We start from the raw sequence: 10,840 nt of genomic DNA, 5'->3' as shown, positions 1-10,840 counted from the left end.
ATTCTACTTCTGCAACTATTCACACCCACAATAATAAATCAACAAAGGATCACCATCCGAGGATCCGAGGCACTATGCTATTGTCCTCGTACGAGTCCTTCTGACAACCAATATGCACGTAGCTTGCAGCTCACAAAGAACACCGCCTTCCCAACTTTTTATGTCCGCCTCCCACTAGCTCCGCCGCCCTCTCTGCAGAGCCCACTACACTACAGGGGAAATGACACCCAGAGCCCGCTAGACCAGGCGCTAACCCCAGCACACCTCTGCCGGGTCCTGGCCTAAAAACCAGAGCCCGCCAACAAGGTTGTGCCTTATGTAAGGCAACGCCATCGTGCATATGCACTCACCCATTCCCCGACCGCCCAGAGGGTGTGGACGTCTCAGCCAACCAACTTCAACACCAACAGAGGGCATGACCAGTCACTCGGGGCCTGAGAGGGTGGGCGATTGAGACCTTTGTCCCGCTTTTCAAGTTCGCATTTCTCTTCTATCAAGGTTCAAACAGGTGAGGTTGAGGCACTTGTGCTCATGTATGTCTCATCCAAGCTCTATCACGCTTCTATAATGCAACGCTTCGACTTTTTAAATGATGCACCTGACCCTCCAACGACCGTTGAAGGGGACAAGATGTACGAATATCACGGTTAACCAAACCTGCACTTTTCCATCCAGACCGCCGTTCGTGATGCTGTGCCATCCCATGCGGCCGAGCCTGCGGCATCGACAGAGCTCGCTCCTCGATCCACGGGACCATGTCGTGCATGCATCCAAGACAACAGTTGCCGTCCGAGACACGGAAATAAACGTGGATGACTTCCGCGCCACAGGATCCCGAAGCATCGCAGCTTCGTTGCACCGCCTCCCGATTCCAGGTGACCCTCAACACGTCTCGTGCCATGACTACCAGGGGTATATCCTGAATAGCTCGCTGTTGTGTCTGTCACGGAAGACATCGTACCAAGGGTCTCCCTCAAATCCCTTCGCGTCGTCTCCGCGGCATTGGCTCGAATAAGGCGTCCATCGAGGCTTGCTGCTTCTCTGGAGACATGCATGCTGGCCAGTGGATGAGATGTCCCCGTCTCTTTCTCACAAACCGGCTGTACAGGGCCCAGGCGCAAAAGACTGCTGCGACGCTGAGTGCCGTCGGGTTGTGGAACTGGTCAGGAGACGAGAAGATGATTGTCGACGTGTACGAACACATTTCAAACAGGTTCTGCCAGCTGGCTTCCACAGCAGAAAAGGCTCCCCGATTCTCTGCTTCAACCTCCTATATCGCCCGAGTCAGCAATCTTTGCGGCATGATACATTCAAAAACCAAACTGACCTCCTGAATTATGATCTGAGCTGACAGATCAAACCCCCATAGTCCTACTCGACTAAGCATCGAGCCACATACAAGACCAAGAGTTGATATAAGGACGTTGTCTGTGTACCCCCAGAAGATGGAGATACCGACGGCCAAGCAGCCCAACTGCCAGCTTGAAAACCAGAGACCGGCACGAACAGGGCCAATCTTGGTCATCAACCACGGTCCGATCCAGGTGGCCAAGACCTCGAATGCCACCGAGACTGTCCTTGCAACGGCAATTTGTGTCGGAGTGTAGCCGCTCGATAGTAGATAAGTCACCATGACACCACCGAAAGACAAGACTGTGCAGTATAGAAGTGCCCCTGCGAAGGAAGGGATAAAGACTGGGTGCTTGAAGTAAAGGCGCAGGTCTTGGTAGGACTTCTTGACAGCATTCTTCAATAACGTCCATGGTCCTTGGGTAGGCTGTTGGGGATTCTCGTCATTGTGTGTTGCAATTGTGGGTATCGTCTTTGGATGCTGTAGCTCCGGTACTTGATAGTATACCTGATTAGATTAGCAGATAATCTTGTCTGTGTGCTAAAGTTGGCTTACTCGAGCAATAGTAATGTACTCGACAACGACCGAGGTGCAGTTCATTCCTAGGTTGACAAATATGGCCGTTTCCGTAGAGATGCCATCCATTATACCAATGAAGAACGGCCCAAGAAGCTTACAAATAAGGTCAATGCGTCTCATTTGGGAGTTCATTGCTATCAACAAATTAGATAGTGTCTGTCAAGACTAGGAACAACTTACTTCGAAGTGCTGCAGTGTCCGACTGTGCAACGACGACGACCTGGGTGGCGGTTAGGAATTGGCCTCGACTATTTGTCTTTGTCACATACCCAGTCTCTCTCAACTGACACCAGGTTCATGATGGCGGCTAGTTTCTCAATGCAAGCCATGAAGACTAGCAGCGCTAATAGGCCAGTTCGTAGCCCATCAGAAAGGTTCTGGACTCTGCTCAGGACGAGGAAGATGGCACACGAAGTAGCAACAGCGAGCCGTTGCGAAACTAACGACTCAGTATACTTAGTTCGAGCCAATGGCTGTTTTGTGACCTACCAATTGACAGCCTCACCGTCTTGAGACGGTCCTCGCGGTCAATGTACTGGCCAACCCACGATGACAGCGCGATCGCAGCGGCGCCGCGCGCCAGGGCGTAGACTGATAGCGGCATCAAAGTCCCGGGGAAGATGGAGGCGAGATAGAGGACGCTGCCAAACTCAAAGACACGCGAGTTCCACGTCGAGAGGGTGTGCGAGACATAGAGACGGCGAGCGCTATGGCTGACCGTCCAGCTATCGTCTTGGCCATCGGAGGAATCGCTGCTGCTGCTATCGCCATGGTGAGAGGATGTGTTCAATGATGAAGCGTTGCTGTGTGGTGATGCTGAAGATGGACCAAGTAGAGGTGTGGTTTCTTGATCGCCGACACCGGCGGGTGTGGCCATGGCTTTGTTGGCCTGATACATGTCGAGCAAAAGAATTGTCGCAAATTTGATATTCAATTAACAAAGCATGGCTAGAGAACGAAGTGACAAAACTATCACGAATTGTATCTAGAAAGAAGGAAAATTGTTTGGCAATGGTTGAGGTTTCATCAAGGTAAAGTTGTTTGTCGCCTGATTCCTTCCCTTCGGCTTCTCTCATTGCCGGCCCCATCACATTTTAGTCCCCTCCACTATCCGGTCCCTGTCACTCAACATCGGAATCACTCCCGACACTTCGGCATTTCCCCATGAGGTAATGTTGGTAACAGATAGGATACTCTATAATAGTTTTTGGCCCCAACTACTCAGAAAGAATTAAGGAATTACTGAAAGCCTTTAGATCAAGGCAATGGTTCAAGTAGAAGGAGTTGAGAATCTGAGCGAGACATGGATCAATAAACGCCAAGAACGAGAAGACTTGAACATGCAAGGAGAATCTTGACATTCTGCAAAATGTCAGGACAAAACAAAACACCAACTAAAATATTAACCAGAATCACACATAGCAAGAAAATGCATAGTTTTCTCACCAAGCACCAAGCGAGGGTTATTGTCAACTAAGCCTTTGTTGCTTGTTGGTTGTTGGTTTACCCTTGACCAACAAAGACAAAACAAACCCAAACCCAAACCCAACAAACCGGGCCTGGTTAAGAAGAAATCAAAAGTGATGATGGACTCTTCTTTTGAAATTCCACAAGCGTTCTTGTCTCTCTTGGCTGTCTAGACTCCGTATTCTAGTGCTTTGTATGCCCTCTAATCCTGTCAAACATGTTTCAAGAGCGTAGAGCTCCTCCTTCAGCAACCTGGAGACAAAGTATTTCTTTCAAGATGGTGACAGTCAGTATTTGGAGCATATCACATCACATCTCACTCAGTTTCACTCGCTGATTTAACGGGCTGTTTGCATTTCACCTGGCTGTGTGACTAGATCCGAATACTCCCATCCAGACCAGGACCACTACTTCTGCACCTCCAGCGCCGTTCAGTTCCAATACTCGATGACCATACTTGCATGCCGAGAGATGTGACAGTAAAGTCAGAAATAGCAAATAGATAAATCCATCATCGGCTGCACATTCCTTCTTCCCCCTCCATTCCCATGTATGCCAAGTGGCATCACGATCTTTGTGTGTTTGGGTCGAGGTGACTCTAGACCTGGCCATGCTCAGAGTCGGCGTTGAAGCCGGCCTCCTCCTTGACCTGGAAGTCCTCAAGCTCGGCAGCCTCGGCCTTGATAGCCTTGGCGGCACGCTCAGGAGTCTCGGCTATGGCATGGTCAGTATCGTAATGTATGACAGAAGAAGAGAGGATGGTAACGTACTGTTGCTTCGCTTGCGAGAGTTGGACTTCTTGGCGCCATAGGTACCATCATCATCGTCCTCGGACTCGACCTTCTTGTTGGCCTTGCGCTTGTGGGCTGGGAAGAGTAGTTAGATTTAGCTAGGTCACAACGAGGCAAGATACTTACGAGTAGCCTTCTTGACAGGAACTGCGGCAGCATCACCATCCTGCTGCTGCTGCTTGAGAGCGTCGATTCTCTTGTTGACAGCAGTCCACTGGTTCTGGAGGGACTTGACGGTGCGGCCGGGCATCTGGACCTCGGACCAGTTGATGCTCTTGCCCTCGGGCTTCAGCTGCATGATGATTCGAAGAAGAAACTCGTTCTGTAACACGTCTGAGTTAGACCAGGACGGATGAACAGCGACTTGGGCACGTTACCTTGGCCTCTTCGGTCCAGGCGTTAGCCTTGCCAGTGGGGGTTCCCTCAGACATGTTGAGCGTTGGTGAGGATCGAAGATGGGTAATGCGGTTGCGTAGGCAGGCTGCTTCTTTGCTCAAGCACTGGACAGTTTGCTACTGAAAAATGATCAAGACGGTGTCAGCTCAAGGGTCAAGGGGCAAATGAAGAAGGGAAACACGGCGGAGAGAAAGCTGCTCTCTCACCTTGGTAGAGATCGAGGCAGAGTCGAAGTTGAATTCTGCCAAGCGAACTGTGAGACCGATACTCTATTGCGAGTCAGTAGAGAGCGAAGAGTGAAAGAAAGGAAGAGAGTAGAGAGTAAAGCACAAACCGAAGAGGTGGTCTTGTTGTGGTGTGGTGAAGAGGAGAGAAGTGAAGAGAAGGGGAGAGCGAGTGCTAGTCGAGAGTGAAAGAGAGCGAAGACTTCCCCGCTCTGCTCGCAAAGAGGAGGGGATTTTCGAGGGCGAGAGAGCACTGCACTGAGCCAGCACTGGCGCCTAGTCAAGTCCAATCGACCTAGGAGTCAAACGGAGGGCATTGACAGGCGAACGGGTTCAAGTGGGAACAGTGTCAAAGCAACAAACAAACTTACTGCTGGAATAGTAACAATGACTGCAGTGTTTCCCTAACTCAGAGGTATTGCGAGAAGAGAGAGACAAATCGTGGTGAACGAGTGTCAAAGAGAGCGTGTGGGGGATGAGAGAGTGTGGTGCAGCTGAGAGAAGCTATTCCCACACCTAGCCTACCTACCTACCTATCTATATACCTCAAGCTTGCCCTCAGGGCAGTGAATCATCGTTCTCAAAATAGACACAACTACAAGTTGACGACTCTCACATAAATTTTTATACGTTACTCAACCAATAACTATTCCTATACAGTTGGACAACACAAGTCCTTCGGGTCCATTACCATCTTGTCTATTTCTATGCGTTGTTCATACCATCGTATACACGTCCCGGAGCCTCATCTCCGTGAACCACGCCCTACCTACTCTGGAGACCATCGCAGAAGCTGTCCAGTACTAGTAAGGGCGAAAACGCCTTCAATGCCAAACCGCCATCGCCAAGCTGCTACTAAAGATAAGCCATAACCAGGATCAACCGGATCGCTCGCTCCCATGTGCCACACGTTCGCCTCGAGCTTGTGATGCTATCTTCCTTCCCAGATCCAGAACCAAGCTCCCATCGCCGGATTTCCCTAGAAATGCCAGGAAATAATCTCACCACCAGGGCATTTATGCTCTCTCCGTCCGTCATAGACAGCATCCCATCTTGTCATCCCATATTGAAGCATAACGACACAGTAGACAGTACGCCCCCCGTTCGCTGCCAACTCCACAAATGCAAAACCAAATCGCTTACTTCATCCTCATGCGAAACGCCATGAACTCTCGGAATCGATGCTCGTGCTCTTCACACGCTGCGCTCCAGCGTTTCCGAACGTCCATGTCCTGTTCCAGCCAGTTGTAGTACTCCTGAACATCTGCATCGCCGCGGGCCTCTAGGAACGAGTATCCCTTCTCTTCTCTAGTACGCGCAATGTGCGCCTTTCGTGTGGCAAAATGGTCTACCACCTGGCTGTTGAAAGTATCCCAAAGTCGCATGTAGTTTTCGAAATCTTTGACATACTTCTCCCAAGACGCCACATTTGGCTGCGCTCCATTGATCGCTGGGAGCTGAGGAGCGATAGGGGCTGATGGAAACCTCAAAGGATGGACCTTGGGGAGCTTGATGGAAACATCAGCTGAAGCCTTGCTCTCGAAAGGCAAGTTGTCCTTCATATCTGTAAAGGACTTCAGTCCCGAGCTCTGAGGGGCGAATGGAGCCACGTTTCGCAGGTCGGCGAAGCTAGCCCGGAACTCCTCACTATCCTCCGATCCCACATTGTTGGGGTGAACTGGCTTTCTCGGGATCTCCAACGGCTTGTCCTTGCCGTTCACGTTGTCCGCATTATCGTCTCGCCACTCAGGTCTGGTGGGCTCAACATAGATATGTCGAGGACCGTTGAATCCTGGGGCTGTTCCCACTGCAGGTGCTGGTTCAGCAGGTTGCGCTGGCTGGGCCACTGGTGGCTTGGGCTGGGGTGAAGGCGTGGTCGGGGCCGGCTGTGGTGTCGGAATCTTGGGGGGTCGAGGTGGTGGGACCGCGGTCGAAGCAGGAGGGCTGTCAATGTCCATGGCCTGAGGGCTCTCAGCGACAGGGGGCTCCTGACCACCCTTTCGTCCACGCCATTCAAATACCTCTTCATCACTGCTGCTATCGTCGACTAGTGCTGAGTGGCTCGGCTTCTTGGAAGCTTTGGGCTTCTTCGAGCTTGCCCGGTTAGATCGAGTCGGGGACACCGACTTGGACTGAGATGGCTGTGGAACAAACGTCTGTGGGCCAAACTTGTCACTCCATCCTTCAGGGTTAAACGCCGACTCGGGCTTGCCAGATTCCGGCCTCTCTGACTCGGATGGAACACTCGAAGTATCTGTACGGTTAAGAGTTGGGCGCTTCTTCGGCGATCGACGACCTCCTCTGCCTGCCTGAGGTCGAGGCTTCGTTGGGCTACCTTGCTCTGCTCCACCGGCGTTAAACTGCCAACCAGCCGCATCCTCATCCTCGGCGAAGCTCGTGTTGATATCGTCGGTGCTGCTTCTCGCGAAGCGGCCAGGTTCAGGGGATGATGTTTGTGCGAAAGTATCGTCGTTGACGGGGAAACTGAAGCTATTGAAGTTGGCCTTGTTAGCACGGTTCGACGTACGGGGGTGATCTGAGTTGCTGTATTGATGCTTCGTCTTCTTGGTTGAGCTTCCAATCCCAGCGTTATTGATAAGCTTGTCCAAAAATTCGACCTGGTGACGCTCAAAGGGGGTCAACTGATGAGGAGAATCATGTCTTCCACTGGGAGACGGGTTGAAAGAACTAGTGCCTGAGTCATAAGGGCATGCGTCGTATTGATGAATGCCCGCCAGACCTGGCTCAAAACCATGATTTCCCCGACACTTGCTGGATCTTGGTGAAAAGGGAAGGTGGTTGTACTTGGTAGAAGATGGTTCGTCATACATTGATGGTCCGCCAGCGTTGCTTTGTGATTGGGATGCTGTCAAGGTGTAAGCAAGTCTGGATTCAAAATAGGTTTATCAATAATACTTACAGTTTCCGTCTGTTGGCACATTGGGGGTTTGGTCGGAAGTTGGAGTAGCATTCTTGAAGCCGCTGCGAGTCTTCTTCAAAGGAGCTTTGGGTCGGTCTGCGGGATCTTTAGGGAGTGGCTGTTCAGGGCCCTTTCCGCCCTTGGGCGCACTGGCACTACGCTGTCGGTTGAAGGCCTCGTTTTCCGAGGAGTCGTCACGGTGCGTGGTGTCTCGGGTGCTCTTGGCTCGGTTCAGGGGGATGCCATCAAAGGGATTCGTCTTCTCGCCACCATGTGCAGTGTACGGAGTGCTTTGCCGGGGATCTGCCCAGTTGTCTCGATCTCTGAACTGGCTTAGAGGATCTGGCATCGTAGTAGGAGGTGGTCTCGCGGGAGGTGGGGGGGCTTCTTGGGGAGGCTCCTGTGGAAATGATTGCGCATATCGCTCCGATGCTGTTCTTGAGTTGTAGTTACTGCTGGCCACTGGAGGCTCATCACCCATAGCTGTACGAGGATGGAACCCCGTCTTCCTGGCGCCAAATGAGGCTTCAGCGCGCTGTCTGGCAGATTCAGTCCGTGGAGGAGGGGGAGGAGGAGTAGGCCGGGGCTGATCGCTCGTCTTGGCCGACGGGCCCTTGCGCATGTTCTCGAATGCTCGGGCAGCATTCTTCTTTGCTTCGGTCTCCGACTGCTTCGCGGTAGGAGGAACGCCTGAAGCGAAACGCGTTTGCCATCTCTGGGCGCCTGATGGAGTTGCTCTCGGGGTTCCATTGTTACGCCGGGGTGGTGGCGGATACTGGGCACTGACATTCGACCACGGGTTTCCCTTAACACCCGATGCGCCTGGGTATCTGTTGCGAGATCGCGATGCATCGTACTTGGCTTTTTGATCGGGATCAGATAGAATCTCGTGCGCCGATTGAATTACCTGGAACTGGGTGTTGACCTCATCTTCTCGTCCAGGATTGCGATCTGGGTGGTACTTTAGTGCTGTGCCGCGAGTTAGTTGACGAAACGATTCAGATCCCAGCTAGGACGGTACCAAGTTTCCGGTATTGCTTCCTGATATCCGCGGCGTCTGCCGTCGGGGGCAGCTCCAGGTCTGCATAGTAGTCTCGGGGTGTACCCATCGCAAAGGGCTCTCGTGCGCTGCCAACAGGTTGCTGAAGTCGGTTATGCGATATCTAAGAGATCACACCAGCGCAGTATGAAAGATCAACCCCTAGTTTGTCTTGAGATCGGCATGAAGGATCGTGTCAGATCGATTTGCTCTGCTCCTCGTGAGGATGGTGGTGTTTTCGTGCCGGTCCGTTCGCTATGCGTGAATCGTCAAAGATACTGTAGGTCCCGATGCGGGTTGCGCTCGGATTAAACAGACCCCGGATGAAAGCAGGGTTGCTTCGTGCAGGTGCAACCCGTATGAAGCGCTGTCTTGAAGACTGATGTCAGCTCAGGAATTGCCAAGCCAGCGGAGGGGCTGAAGTGAAGCGGCGAGGATGATGCGGGATCAGGATCTTGAAACCAGGAAACGTCAGGGAAGTGTCCTGGGCTGCGCAACACGGTTGTCCAGTCAAGAGCCGGGCCGGGTTTGACAGTGTTCAACGACCTCGGAACGAATGGTGCACTGCAGGCCGTTTGGCTGTGTCCTCTTCCACCCGAATTCCATTCTCGACATGGGGCTGCACAGATCCAGATTGGGGAGAGAAGTGGTTGGCAGCTGATCCAAGGAAGCGGCATACTTACCAGAATGACGTCAAATCTTGGCCGTGAGTAAGGTTTCTGGGGACTGAGCGAAGCTGCAGAGAGAGAGCGGCGAAGGATGATGGAAGGGAGGCGAGGCGAATAGTAGGGCACTCAAGAGAGGTGATGCAGCAAAAGTGCAGAGAGGGTCGAGAGAAGAGAGCAGCTGGCGCGCGCCAGAGGTGATCAGAGGTCAGGTACCTTTTAGCGATGGATGGAGGTTGATGGTGGGTGCCAGGTGTGCGGGAGGGCGGTACTTCAAGGTACTTTGTTCCCCCAAGATTCTCAATGTATGTACTACCAGGGCCGCGTCGAGGGGCTGTGGCTCAGCTCAGGTGTGGCCTCCCAGCGCTTTCTTTGGCTTTTGGACCGGCTTTGTAGACCCGCACAAACGGATGCCAAAGGGTCTGTCGGGTAGGTGCTTTGGAATTCAGAGGAACCAGGTTATTCACTGACGTTGGAACCTTTTGGGCGTAGATCTGTTCCAGGCCAAAGTACTTTGGGTGCAGGGTCTTGGGCGTGAAAGAAAACAAAACATGTGGCGGGGCAGTTTGTACCGGCCACGGCAACGGAGTGATGAAAGAAAATCCCCGGAACCCCACTTCGGGCTGGAATGACAGACAACAATAATTGTGAGTGTCACCGAAAGTCCTCATGAATTAGGTGCAATCAATTAGGATTGGATATTTTGCATGATGGATAATATGTCCAACAATGGTAGTAAATGCCAGTTGAGCTCACTCGGCTACCAGCCATCAACACTGTGATGCGATGATGTATGATGACTTGATCTGTAAGCTTAATATACCCAAAGAAAGTGAATATCATCACACCTTCGTGTGCATCATTTCGCACTTCTCTAGACGCAAGAGGTACAATCTTACGCTTGGAGGCCGTACGTGGTACACAAGTGACTCCATCATGAGAGCACTGCCACAAGTGCACTCATGACGAAGCCACATCAGCACCGCCACGCATAACCCAGGTTGACATCAGAGGCTTGAGGGTGCCCATCTCTGTCTGCATGGGACCTCGGTCGAGCAACATCAGAATCTAGGGCTATCGGGATCCGTGTGGCACCTAAGGCCTCTTCCCAAGTTGTGGGACGTGTAGCGGCCATAGCATCTTTTGCTGACAGTATCTGCCCAAAGGGGGAGAAGAGCTTGTATACATAACAGCGGAACTAGGTTGCGCATGTGATCAACCCATCTATGGATGTTGGTGCACCACCTAGCCAGCATCTCCGCAGATCTTGGACTCGATCCTCAGTCAACCTCGTCTCGAAGGGACCGATGACACAGGATATGGGGATATTGCGCTAGTATCGTGAAGGCCTCACTATGCAAGACGGACTAAAAAGGACTCGTAATCGCATTCGTCCAATGGCACGCGA

The 10,840-nt window shown here is 52.1% G+C and overlaps 3 protein-coding genes across 3 annotated transcripts; all 3 read right to left on the bottom strand.

The window, feature by feature from the left end:
• Nucleotides 1-1,048: 1,048 nt before the first annotated feature.
• Nucleotides 1,049-2,630, bottom strand: NECHADRAFT_4298 (uncharacterized protein; the record flags this gene model as incomplete). Its single annotated transcript, XM_003045930.1, has 5 exons — nucleotides 1,049-1,270; nucleotides 1,328-1,858; nucleotides 1,907-2,086; nucleotides 2,200-2,369; nucleotides 2,420-2,630. Coding segments are annotated over 5 exons (1,314 nt in total), but the record flags the coding sequence as incomplete, so codon positions are not given.
• A 1,365-nt stretch (nucleotides 2,631-3,995) lies between these two features.
• NECHADRAFT_76352 (uncharacterized protein) lies at nucleotides 3,996-4,619 on the bottom strand (the record flags this gene model as incomplete). Its single annotated transcript, XM_003045929.1, has 4 exons — nucleotides 3,996-4,111; nucleotides 4,168-4,263; nucleotides 4,315-4,510; nucleotides 4,566-4,619. 4 exons carry the CDS (start codon nucleotides 4,617-4,619, stop codon nucleotides 3,996-3,998), a joined length of 462 nt encoding a protein of 153 aa, XP_003045975.1.
• A 1,328-nt stretch (nucleotides 4,620-5,947) lies between these two features.
• On the bottom strand, nucleotides 5,948-8,837 carry NECHADRAFT_90952 (uncharacterized protein; the record flags this gene model as incomplete). The annotated part of the gene is made up of 3 exons (XM_003045928.1): nucleotides 5,948-7,674; nucleotides 7,729-8,697; nucleotides 8,750-8,837. 3 exons carry the CDS (start codon nucleotides 8,835-8,837, stop codon nucleotides 5,948-5,950), a joined length of 2,784 nt encoding a protein of 927 aa, XP_003045974.1.
• Nucleotides 8,838-10,840: the final 2,003 nt, after the last annotated feature.

The sequence above is a fragment of the Fusarium vanettenii genome (assembly GCF_000151355.1).
Source record: "Fusarium vanettenii 77-13-4 chromosome 2 genomic scaffold NECHAsca_18_chr2_1_0, whole genome shotgun sequence".
NCBI lineage: Eukaryota > Fungi > Ascomycota > Sordariomycetes > Hypocreales > Nectriaceae > Fusarium > Fusarium vanettenii.
The sequence above is the reverse complement of the archived record's forward strand: the minus strand, read 5'-3'. Positions and strand labels throughout refer to the sequence as shown.